Raw genomic sequence first — 13,378 nt, 5'->3', positions numbered from 1 at the left:
TTCTGAGAACGCGTATAACAACGAAGAGGTATCGCGATACGAGAGACAGAAGCCCAAACGGAAGAGAAAGAAGGAAAGAAAAAATGGGAAATAAATGAAGACTGTAAAGAATTTCCTTGAAATTCTGGATATACATTTTAACGTGATTATTTGTAACTCGTGCGTAGATAATGATGCTTTCTTCATGAATTACGTACAATTCCTTCGGTAGTAAATATATTAACCAAGCTGTAAATTACAATAGATAATTAGTACTTCAATTTTATAAGGTTGAAACTCTGCCTCGAGCCTGGAAGAATCGACGAGACGCGTAAAATTGTATTTTCCTCGCATCGAAACAGCAGGATAAAATGAAAAAGGCACGAGAACGAAGTAAAACGAAGTAAAAGCAAAAACAATAGATTAATCCTGAGATTAGGTACGAATTAACGAATAACAAGCAATACAAAGTAGTCTAATTCGAATTGACACTTTGGCAACGCCATTGGCGACTACGTTGGCAATTCCATTGCTGGTCTCCTTCATTTCGGTAGAATAAAAAGGATTCGCCCTTGGCTCGACTTTCAGAAGAACCCGTTCTTTATCGTCAAATTAAACGATCCTTTCTGCAGCTCAATCGAGTCGTAGTGTTGGACCCAATTTGAAGCTGCACGAGGCAAGGACATGGCAGAGCAACACTTTCATTTCTGTCAAGGCGAACCGATTGCCGATACACATCCTCGGCCCGATGCCAAACGGCATATACGATCCTGAATTTAGGATCTTCTTCCGTCCTCCATGAATCTATCGGTATGAACTTCGTCGGATTCTCGTAATATTTGGGATCTATCTGGATCGGTATGATAGGGATCCAAACATTCATTCCTGGCTTTATGGTGAAAGGCTTGGCACCTGGCAACGCGGGTGGCAGCTCGAAGTTCTTCACGCACAGCCTGTCACGAATATCGCGATAGGGTACATTCTCATGGTCTCGTTGATCACCGCGTCCAGGTACTTCATGTTCTGTACGATGTCGTAAGACAGCTGTCGTTGTTCTGTCCAACGCGGTCGTCGATCTCTTGCTGTAATCTAGCCTGACAATCGGGATTCTCGGCGAGAAGGTGCACGACGAAACAGGTTTGCGAGACCACGGTGTCGAATCCCGCCGAAAAAGAAGCTGAACGCGTGATACGCCATACTCTCCGAAGACATACCTTTGCCAGGTTCCTTCTTGTTGTTGCTTCGATAAATAGCTGAAGCATGTCCGATCGGTGCATACCGTCTTTTCGACGCGTTTCAATCTCTTTCAAAGCCATGTCGGCGAAGAATTTCTCTACGTACCCCTCCAGCATCTCAGACGAAACAGCCTGGCTATCCAGGGTAAATTCCTATTTATCATCAGGAACACGGTTTTCTTGAAGGTCGTGAACATAGTCCCGATCCTGCCGTACACGTAGAAGATGTTGTTCGGTTCCTTTATGCTATCCACCGAGATCCCATATACGCAGCTAGCGATCACGTCGTTGGTGTACTTGGACATCAGGGCCTTTATATCGGTTTCACGCTCGTTCTCCGGTAATTTCGATATGTAATTGCTGAACCTCATCGCGCACGAGACATCAGCTGGAACATAGTCCTTGATCTTGCTGGAGGTGAACACGGGAGTCAGCATGTTCCTGTGCTCCTTCCATACGTCGCCAGCCATCGAGAACAGATCTCTCCGAGCATGGGATCTATATCCTTGTTTACTAACCTGCGATGGTCAGAGAAGTATTCGAAGTTCTTCATGGTGATGGATTTGATCAGGTCCAAGTCGCGGATCATTATTATCGGCGTTTGGAATTCGTATAGGCCGATGTACTTGGCTTCGGTGTTGCTGAAGTACAATTTCTGGGCCACGTCGTACAGGGTGTCCCGCATCATGAACAACGGGCCGAAATTCCCGAAGAACGGGGTTGGGGGAAGGTGCACGATACCATGGTCCTTGAGAAGCTGAGGTTCCAGGTGGCGTAGTAGTACAGGCGATAAGTACTGCTATCAATGACAAAGCGATGGACAAGTAATCCATCCTGGCGAAGCACTCTTATTGCTGGCGCATTCAAGACTGTCGCGATGTACACTGTTTCTGTTTGCTTGGAGACTGAATACCACTCGACGTTTAGCTCCAGTCGGCACAGAGCGGCTTAACCATGTCAAATACCCGGACTACCGTTACGTTTGATTGCGCGATAGTTCAATTATTTCACATAGATAATTCTCTTGAGCAAGGGTGTTATGTTATCGCGCGTTCTAGTGAGTTGCTGTGTATCAATGTCATCGTGTATGTTCCTGGTTACTCGAGGACAAATTAGCATAGAACTTGAACTTAGTTTCCTATGATGTATACAACGTTTGTAGACGTATGAAATAAGAAAGCTAAAAAAAAATATGGGAGACTATTGTAAAATTTGTTACGCGTCCACTGTTTCTTCTGTATTTAATTTCGCATGGAAAACTTTCCGAATGTACCAAAATTAATTTTGGGATATTAAGAATAACGTGACTAATGTTTAAGGACTAATGTTTGAGACTAATGATACGTATTTAAAATTTTATAAATCATTTCCTTCTCGAGAAATTGCTTCGTCTATTAAAATCGCACTACGTCGTAGCATTCGAGGAAATCAATTTTCTGTGATACAATGTTCCATAATGCGAGAGTATTAATTTAACTTGATCACCTTGCGTTATTACCATGTTTATTGGCGTATCACACGGTTTCATGCAAGAGATGCAGGAGATGCACGGTGATTAATATTTATTATTTCACTATTCAGATACGACTCATGATTTTAATGCAACGACGCAAAACTGATGTAGGTACAAACTGATTACCGTATCATAATATATGGTTGTTATCTGAAATAACGCTTCGCAGAAGAGAGAGAATGGCGAGAAATTTATGGTAAATGATGCTGTACATTAGTCAAATTTGGTTCCGTACATTTTGTGATAACATTATTTGAAGATTCATTTAGTAGAAAATGTCGTAGAGAATTATATACCATAAAGATTATAGGATACAATAAAATATCATTTATTGGAACCGTTTTATTTCATGCTACACTGAGCCTGATTTTCTTCATGCTCAAGTTACGTGAATCGATATTATACTTTCAATAAATTATTATCAATCTACGATCGTATTTTGTATTTAGTATTTCAGTATCAGCATCATTTACCTAAATGTTAAAATTGCTCTCTAAAGTTTCTAGCGTTTTAAAGCGTTATTATTCGGTGTAATTATTCCTAACTATCGTACTGTAACCGTTTACGAATTATGATTAACTACTTTTGTTATTTCTTCGGCAGCTAGAAACAATCCTCAAGGTTTAAAATTACAATTTCAAAATTGTTCCAAGCACAAATAATTATTAAGATCATTAGTTGCGGAAATTGTAATCGGAATAATATCCATTATGATCGAGAAGAAAAACAAAAGTTTAATGCAATCTACTTATACCATAACATAAGTAAGAATCGCTGACATAATTAATTTCCATTAACTTCGTGCCTTGCTTAAATTCCTTATTACTACAAATTCTACCGCGAATGTAAACGAGAAAATTCACGGAGTAAGAAATATTAATAAAAGTCATCTCTCGTTTTAATATTTTCACGAATATTCGTTTTGCTAAAAATAATATTTCATATTATTTTTAACCGAAAACAAAACTCCTGTAACGCGTCAATTTTCACGTGTCGTATTATTTTAATACCTCGCCTAATTTTTCTTTTCCAAGTCCCATCCCGGTTTACCCATATTATTTTATTTCATAACCAACGCCATGCGTACTCTAGTAGCATTAACATGTCTCCTGAAACTACCTAACTATGGCCTTGTATCAGATAATCTTTGACCCTTATAATCTTCTTATGCTAAAAACCGCCGGCATTTTCTTCAATGAGAAATTTTCATTTCCAATACTCGCTCTCCACGACTTGTAGTATTACGAACAGAATTATGAATTCTCCGTTCAAATCGTCAACTCCGTGTAATATTATTAATAATCCCAGATTTATCCGACTCTCCTACGATCGCGAATCTCCCCGTGCAGCTGGAATTCGGTCGAAAAAACAAGAGAAATTTTTCCTCGCGGTGAAAATATCTTTCCAACGCACACAACCAATCCATTATCTTCTCTGTCAACGACGATCTTCCCGTAAGTTTGAATCCGCTAATTTATTAAATTTTTTGTAAATTTATAAAATTTCCAATCTGAATTCCGTTGATACGACTAATAACGAACGTCTCGTTGGATTAAAAAAATTGCGTAATATCGGGGAGAAAGGAAGGTTCACGAAGCGTCGATAAATTACGATCCAAGCTGTTCCGCTTTTATCACGGTCGAAACCACGAAGCACCCGAAATCTCGAGGCATCCTTTCAGGTTCAAGCTGAAGAAAGAAAGGAAATGGCGGACGATCAGCGTGACGCGTTTTGCATCGATATCAACGGCGATTTATTTCCAATTTCCGAGAGCGCCGTAGCTTTCCTGGCCGCGGAAATTGAAGGAAACCGAGTAAGAAAAAGAGCGAGAGGTTCGCGCCGGGCACCGTCCCCCTTTGGTCCCCTTGACGAGGCACGGAGGCCCTTGTAACAGACTCCATTGTTAGAGCTTATTGGGAATCTGTCAGTAACCTGGAATTCAATTTGACTGGCGAACTGTGACACCGTTTAATCGTGGATAAGGAGATGACAGAGAACGCGTGAGCTCGGGTACAGATTGTAGCGTTGTTCCTTGCTCGACAAGCTCGAAAAGGGGAAAAAAACGTTAACAGACGCGTGGAAAAGTGCTCGGACGGAAGCAGAGGAATGTATTAAGTCGTTAATCGAGTGTTCCGTTGAATAATAGCGAGAGTAATAGGGATATGAAGAAAAACGAACGTCTCTCTGTTCGCCGGCTAATTTATGTCGCTTCGCGAAGGAACTGTTTAAACGTGAGAATTTTTTAGCATCGATTTAAGCAGGATTTGTCATTTGTCTACGTAAGGCTGCTATTTCAGCTGTATTTGAGGTACGAGGAAAAGAGGTGAAAATTCGTGTTTAATTTGGAGAGTAGGAACGTGGAGATTTCTCGTTCTTCTTGTATTTTCATACGCTGCACTGTTTTTTCTCCGCGATATTCCTTTCTCTCGCAGAGAAAGGGCTGCCTCGTGATATAAAAGTCGACGTAATCGAATAGTTGGCTGATACCAGGGTGGTAATGAGACTCTGGATGGTTGCGAAATATCCAGTTTAATTATCTTTGTCAGAGATGTTATTACAGTATCGTTTTATAATATACTCTCGTAAAATTCGATTTAAAATTTAAATTGTAAAAGAAAATAGAATAAACTTTCCTTTATATAAATTTATTATGAAGATTAAAAAGTATATTTCGTGTCTTTATGAAGCTATTGTAAACATGTTTTTATATTTTTATACGACTGTTATAAATGTACATTCACGTGTTAATTCGACGCGAATTCGTGTAAGCGTCACGCGTTGTATATGTGTAACAATACTGGTGGTAGCACTCGCGTTTGAAAAAATTCATTTCGCCGTAAATTTCAAAAAATCCAACCATTATTCAGTTTCCTTCCCGCGTGTCCTTTTATGCGACCTCGTAACAGCTTTCCATAATTTCCATCGTCACGTTTCACCATCGCGCTTTGCATTTGCCTTAAACGAGTACTGCGCAATTTTAACAGACACGCGTTGATTACGCAATCAAAACAAATACTAAGACGTTTCTCTGGTTTAGTCCGAGGAATCAGGAGGTAAAGCAAAGAGACCGTTGAATAATTTGTACGTGTCCGTGCATTGTATCGGCAAACAACGTTTCAATTGAGCCTGTCAGTAGGAGGAAGAAGAAGAGGCTGAATCATTCTTGCAAATTGATTGCCGGGGATTTTCTTCGTCGACGTTTACCTGATCGCTCTGCATAATTTGTAATGATCTCGGGTACTTCGAGGTTGATTTAAAAATGAAGTTTAATTTAACGCGTGGACAATAGAATTACGTCAATGGATAATTGGTGTATACGATAATGAATTTACCATTCGGATATAAAATGAATCTAAATTTATTTCGGATAATAATTTTGACTAATTATTTCAATTTATATCAATTGTCAATGTTTAACGGTGAATCGGAGAAGCGATTACTTGCAAAGACAAGGTTCATCTCTTAATCGAAAATTAATAATACTCGGAATATGTATCGAACACTAAACGTAGTAGCAATCAAAGCTAGAACTGTAATATAAAGCCATGAAAATGAATATTAAGAATACAATCAATTATTTGTTTAATTAATTTAATTAATTCACTTCTTGCTTAGAGATTAATTTCGAAAACCAATTTTTGAAATAATTTAAAGGAAAATAAAAATTGAAAATCGGAGAAATAGCCAAGTTCCAATTTCCAAACTCTGATATGCTAATATCGAATATATGGAAAAAATTCTAATCGATTCGAACTGAAATTACATCTCGAAAGGATTATTGACCGACTTGTTCGTTTGAAAATAAGAATGCACGCGTAAACATGGAAATTGACGGTTCTTTTCCTTTGATCAACGTTCTTCTCTGCATCTTTAATTACCTACATCGGCTAACGGTGAATAAAGTTTAAAATAAAAAGTCGATACTCGAAAGGGACGACGCCGAACAGGCGGGAGAGAGAGGAAGAAAGTCAGATTCGTTTAAATTCGTTTCCACTTTGATACGGTCATTAGTCGAGCTGAAATGAAACATCCCGCTGGAAATACACCCCAATAATAACTTAAGAGAGTTCTTCTCTCTTCTTCTTTACTTCCACTTTCCTTTTTTGGCGTTTATCTCGAATGACTTTTTCGCTTCAATCATCCTCCTCGCCTCTTAAGTGCTTGCTTTTTCATCGTCTTATTCCTCCTTCTTTTCTTCCAATTTCTTCCCATTTTTTCCTCTCCCAGGAAACCGTAGCATAGTCGTCGCTCTTAATTTGCGAACCAGTGGAGGAAAACGAAAATTTCGACACCGACAGGATCAATATTTGCTGTTTGTCCTCACTCGCACGAATTTGCTAAACAAAAAAAAAAAAATTGCTTTTTCGCGATGACCTGTTGCCTGCCGAACGTAAAGCGATGCGTCCGATTGAAGTGATTATTGGAAAATTTCGCTCAGCTACGATTTCTGATTCAATTAATCTGTTTCGAGAATGTCCGTTTCGACGGACGAAATAAAAATATTTCACGTTTCCGTTGCTTCGAGGGAAAATCAAACGGGTATCACTTTTCCGTTACACCTGATAGGAATAACGATATAATAATTATAATACAGCAACAATTACAACGGTTAAATTTCGTAGTTTATCATCGTTGAAACTTCATCAACTTCTTGCTTAGTTAATGCTCCATAGAAAGAAAAAAAAACCGGGGGAAAAAGCGTAGAATGTCTCGTTGTGGAAAAGTGACGTTCAATTTTCGCAAATAGTCGCCAGGAGACGCGGGGATCTACTCTCTTGCTTCTTCTCCTCTCCATTCTTTTCCCTTCTTCCCTTTTTTCTTCGCTTTTTAGCTGTAAATTAAAAGCAGCTGGATGTTGTCTCGTTCCGAGCCCGAATTCCCGAGAGCAAAGTTTCGCAACAAAGGCTGGATTTCTTTCCTCATCCTTCGTCTCTTAAATGCTGACATAATTTACGAGCTAAGCCTTAAATCACCCTGGAGATCGGGACATCCCGGTTTCGTGGATGGAATGTTCGCAAAACGTGCACGTAAATCTGCAAGACATTCAAAGGCGGTGATAATTATTTAATACCGTTATTTGTACAACTCTAACGCTCAGCGATCACAAATACGTTTCTTCGTTAATCGAGTAAAATCGAAGGAAAATTAAATATGTGATATAATCCCACCAACTACCAATAAAAAGCATCCATGTGCAAAATTGAAACACACGACGCAAAAAAATCCTTCCTAGAAACCACAGAAATAATTTATTCGTCAGAATCGTCAAGAATTCCCAAGGATAATCGCTAAATACACGCGATCCACGATACCTAATCGACATATAACCACACTAAATACGGAGGTAGCGTTCAAAAATAAATTACACCTCTCTGCAGGTCAATGATCGCAGAAGGTTCCTGCATGCGGAAGTTGGCACTGCCAAACCAGCGTAAACCAGCGCGAATGCCTGGAACTGGTTTGGGAGGCGCGAAAGACGAGAAAAGAAGAGAAAAAAAGACCGTGTGTCACAGAAAGAGAGAGAGAGATACAGAGAGGGAGTAATGTTCGAAAAGTGGTGGACACACGAGCGAGGAGAGAGGATGGTGGAGGCTGTCGAAGACAGAAGAGAGAAGAGAGGGCAGAAGAGGTGACTGGTTCGGTCTAGAGGCATCTGCATAACAAAACGCGCAATTAATAAAGTTCCCGTGTGGAGGGCGACCACAAAAGAGCATTTCGCCCTTCACCGTGTTCCTGCAACCTTTCGCCGCCCTCCCGTCCCTTTGCCCATCGCCGAACCCTGAAGACGGGAAGTAGGTTGGCGGGATTGAAGGGGATCTTAAGGAAACAGCCAGACCTGCCGGCTAAATAAGTCAGGCTTTGTAAGGAATCCGCGGCGAAACTTCGCAATCTTTGCCACGCGAAACTGTCGGCTACGAATTTTTAATATCATACCGGCTCTCTCTGCATCCCGGATTCACGGAAATGGACTTAATTCGGCAGCCTTTGAGCAACTTCCACAGAGACCGCGTCGCGCTCGTAATTTCAACCGCACGCGTTTCCGTCAACAGTTACTGAAGCTGCCGCGAATATTCTTGCGCCGTTGGATCAAGCAAAACACTCGGTGACTGATCGCATTTAACAGAAATTCGCCATCCAATCGAACAAAAATACACCGTGACGCGTAAAAGTGACCGGTCTCTCGATTTTATCTCGAGTCTACTTCAAGCTCGACGCGTACAGGATTTCGACGGACAGGATTTGCGAATTATTTTACCGATGTTCGGTAAATTTAAATACAAAGTGTTCGATCCTCGAGTCAAGACCTCTTCCCTCTACCAAAACGCGTCTATTATCTAGGAATTCTCGCGGTAACACGGATATCCAGTAGCCGTTCGACCGACAATGAGAGACGAAACGAGCGTCGCGACGCGACTCGCCCAGGCAGGGCGCCTTTCTTTTCATTAGGAGCTCGACAAACTTTCGAATGAAAATTCGCTTCTGGGGTGTCTGAATTGAATTGCTCGGCACCCGGCGTTCCGGTCTCTGCCTCGGCGAGGTGTCGGTGCAATTCAAAGTTTTCCCGCGCAAAATGCGGCCCGCATTATTTATCAAACGCGGGAAACAGCCAGTCGGCCCGGATTTAACGTTGCCAAGTACCCGGCCACGGTAAACAGTTTCGGTTCCCGGTCGGCCGAGAGCTGGCTGCTTAATATTTCAGACGACCCCGAGCTAACTTCATGCATACTTATGTCGCGACGTGTGACTTTGCAAGCTAGATAACTCCCGGCCAATCTTCCCCTTTGGATCTTAAGTCATCGCGAATTTCACTGTCTAAACCCGCCGACTTTTAGCAGATTAAATTCCACGATCAATCTTATTCCTTCTGATGGAGCAATTCGACGGCCGGAGGTTGCTTGCAGGTATAACGGTGATTAGGGTGACGTCTGTTGGTGAGAAGTTCGACTGTAGTATGAATTATTTATCTGCTTTCGACATGTCGCAGGGCGAATGTGAACTTCGATACTCGTGTCGGTGATTATGAGAGTGGTCTATATCGTCCTACGTTTCCTTCCAAAATGGTTGGCGTGTCGAAAATTTTTTAATAACCAACGATTTAAGTAATTACTGGAATGGAAACGAATGGAGTTTAAATAAGTGACAAAGTCATTTGAATTTTTCATCTGGATTCAAGTTGTCAAGAATTCGACAAATTCTTTAAATCACACGTTAACGTCGAACGAAAAGTTGCTTTAGCAGTTTCTTCCGAAAATTCCGAGAAATAGTAATTCAATAAAATAAATTTACACGCGTGAAAATCACTGAAATACGCACTTTTTGCCGAAAAAGTAGTCTGAAAATTAAAGTAATTTAATAAATTTCAAGATAATGAAATAGATATAAGTAGATACGAAGAGGAAAGAAAGAACGGTGATTCACGATAATATTCGTAATTAACGTGGAAGTGGAACATGACCAAACATGTTCTCTAGAAAATTATCGCGAGGAATAAAATATGTCAACTTCTTAGTTTCTACCCTTGTTCTTCCACGAAGATTATTCATTCCTGATTGTACGATAATATTTTACAATTTACGAAGCTATCTCGATCTATTCTTTTCTCGAACGTTATCACAGTGCTGTTCCGTAATAATTCTGAGAGAATAAGATAGAAATCTAATCGCTAGAGATAAATTTATAGCACGCATTGTTATTGTTTTCAAACGAACATTTTATATATATTATATTTTTATCTCATTTGCATTTTTTGTACTTCATCTATTTTTCTCGTCCAAGGAAAGTTCTACAAAATCTGATCCTTCTCTCTTCCATTCCACCAATGGGATCTATAGTCAAGAAGAAATTCAACAACGAAGAATTATAATGAAAATGTCTCGTGGTAATACGATCTGGAACATTTGTTTTATATTATATCTAAGATGGTGCAGTCATTAATAACTCGAAGACGAAGAGTTTCTCTAACGACGTGGCATTCCTTCGAGAAGCAACAATTAATTTGAATATTAACGATGATAATATCGTATTGAACCTACTTATTAGCATTCGTAATTACACAAGCAATATCTGGCTGTTTTCAATTATTGATGAATTGAGCAACGAGGAAGTCTGAGAGCAATAAACATCAGACGAGTCACAAGATGAATCATTCCACGTTCACTGAAGCTTCATAGCAGCAGTAGTTACGAAACGTGAAGATATTTTTTCAAATAAACACGGTTCGTAATCTAAAGCGTCAATTTTGTTAATGGCGCGATACTTAGTCATGGAAGTTCAGACCACTCGCGTGATTAAAGTTCCTCCATTTGGGATTATAGAGGGACACCATGGGACCTAGAGTAAGTTCAATACTTCGTCATAAACCAGCAAACTAGACTATTTGCAGCACGTCATAATCCGGAAAATTAGACGCAACCACTTTCCACGATAAAACTGTTAAAAGTGGTATAATCGTGAAATAAACGAACTAACAATAAGAGAATAGAGATCGACAGTAGATTTCAGGTACTAACGAAATCCGATTGGTATCGTTGATACTTGTTTCTAAATCTTACAATAAATTCTAAATTTTACAACGCTAAAATTCTACTCAATTTCATGCTAGAGTGAGGGGAATCAAAGAATAGATGAGTCGTGTAAACCACATTTATTTTTCTTACATCGAAGGAATAAAGCAAAAGGAGAAAGACCACAAGAACGAAATAAAAAGGATAGAACGTAAAAAATATACTTTAAATAACGAGCAACAGTGGATCGTCTAGAATACAATTGAACTTTTAACAGGGTCAATGGCGATTCCATCGGAATTCTATTGCTAATTCCATTCACTGTTCCCTTGACCTCCGTCGTATAATAAGGATCGCTCTGGGCTCGATTTTCAAGAAGAACCGTTCTTCAGTATTAAATTGAACGACCTTCTGCACTTCTGCGGGAACCGAGGTCTTGGATCCGATTTTGAAGTCACACGTGGCGAGTATGTGACAGAGTAACACCTTCATCTCTATCATAGCGAACCGATTACCAATGCACATCCTCGGTCCGACGCCAACGGTATGTACGCGCCAGAATTGACGATCTTTCTGCCATTCTCTATAAATCTATCAGGAATGAACTCCTCCGGCTTCTGGTAGTATTTAGGATCCGAGTGGATAGACACGATAGGGATCCAGACGTTCATCCCCGGCTTTACGTGACAGGTTTGCCGCCAGGCAACGCTGGTGGCAACTCGAAACTCTTGATGCACAACCTATCCAGCATCACGCCGATCGGATAGATCCTCATAGCCTCGTTGATCACAGCGTCCAGGTACTTCATGTTCTGCAGGACATCGTACGGCAACTCTCTATTGTTCTGCTCCAAAACCTCGTCGATCTCCTGCTGTACCTAGCCTGGCAATCGGGATTCTCGGCCAGCAGATGAGCCACGAAGCATAATTGTGTAACCACGCTGTCAACCCCCGAAGAAGAAACTGAAAGCGTGATAGGCCATAGACACCGGGGACATACCTTTACCGGGTTCTTTCTGGTTATTGATATCCATAACAGCTGAAGCACATCCGATCGATGCATCCCGTCCTTTCGCCTCGTGTCGATCTCGTTCAAAGCTAGATTAGTGAAGAACTTCTCTACGTGCCCCTCCATCAACTTTATATGAAACAGCCTAGCTAACCAAGGCATGTTCCTGTGTATCATCAAGATCAGGGTCTTCTTGTAAGACGTGAACATGGTGCCTATCCTGCCGTATTGTAGAACACGTTGTTCGGTTCCTTTATGGTGTCCACCGACATGCCATAGACGCAGCTAGCGATCACGTCGTTGGTGTACTTGGACATCAAGGCCTTCATGTCCGTCTCACGCTCGTTCTCCGGTAATTTCGATATGTAATTGCTGAATCTTACCGCGCAGCGAGACATTAACTGAACATGGTCTTGATCTTGTTGGAGGTGAACGCAGGGGTTAGCATGTTCCTGTGCTCCTTCCATTCATCGCCGTCCAATGAAAACAGCATCTTCCCGAGCATGGGATCTAGATCCCTGTTCACTAACCTGCGATGATCGGCGAAGTGGTCGAAGCTCTTCGTGGTGATGGATTTGACCAGGTCCAAGTCACGGATTATTATTATCGGTGTTTGGAACTCGTACAAGCCTACGTACTTCGCCTCGGTGTTCATGAAGTACACCCTTTGTAACAGGTCGTAGATACTGTCTTGTTTCTTGATCACCGAACCGATGTTGCCGAAAAATGGCGTCGGCGGTATGTGCGGATCCCATGGTCCTTGAAGAAGTTGAGATTTCTGGTAGCGTAGTAATACAAGGCGATAAGTACAGCTGTCAAGGACAGAACGATGGACAGATAATCCATCTTGCCGGTGTAAACTTATGGCTGTAGTGCACTCAGGTCTGACACGATGTTCACTGTTGCCGTCTGCTTCGAAGACTAAATGCCAGTCGATGACTACTAACCTATGTAACGATCTTTACATGCAGGGACGGCTCAACGATATCCGATACCTCGGGCTACCTCCTCGCTTATATTGCCAGACACTTAGATTATATCAGACAGATAACTCTGTTATCGAATATGGTTGTACTCACGTGACGAAATGAATTGCTACATTATTGATATGGCCAAAATTTATCTGCGTGAGTAATGGA

At 40.9% G+C, this 13,378-nt stretch overlaps 1 protein-coding gene across 1 annotated transcript; it reads right to left on the bottom strand.

Annotated features, from left to right (window-relative positions):
- Window positions 1-495: 495 nt before the first annotated feature.
- LOC143221460 (uncharacterized) lies at window positions 496-13,085 on the bottom strand (the record flags this gene model as incomplete). Its single annotated transcript, XM_076446904.1, is given in 22 exon segments — window positions 496-569; window positions 572-624; window positions 626-766; window positions 768-939; window positions 942-1,028; window positions 1,031-1,142; window positions 1,144-1,220; window positions 1,223-1,330; window positions 1,333-1,695; window positions 1,698-1,976; window positions 1,979-2,002; window positions 2,005-2,048; window positions 10,189-10,232; window positions 11,589-11,773; window positions 11,776-11,913; window positions 11,916-12,107; window positions 12,110-12,177; window positions 12,179-12,266; window positions 12,269-12,469; window positions 12,472-12,642; window positions 12,645-12,989; window positions 12,992-13,085. Coding segments are annotated over 22 exon segments (3,060 nt in total), but the record flags the coding sequence as incomplete, so codon positions are not given.
- Between the last annotated feature and the right edge of the window lie 293 nt (window positions 13,086-13,378).

This window comes from Lasioglossum baleicum, unplaced genomic scaffold (genome assembly GCF_051020765.1).
Source record: "Lasioglossum baleicum unplaced genomic scaffold, iyLasBale1 scaffold2440, whole genome shotgun sequence".
Lineage (NCBI taxonomy): Eukaryota > Metazoa > Arthropoda > Insecta > Hymenoptera > Halictidae > Lasioglossum > Lasioglossum baleicum.
The sequence above is the reverse complement of the archived record's forward strand: the minus strand, read 5'-3'. Positions and strand labels throughout refer to the sequence as shown.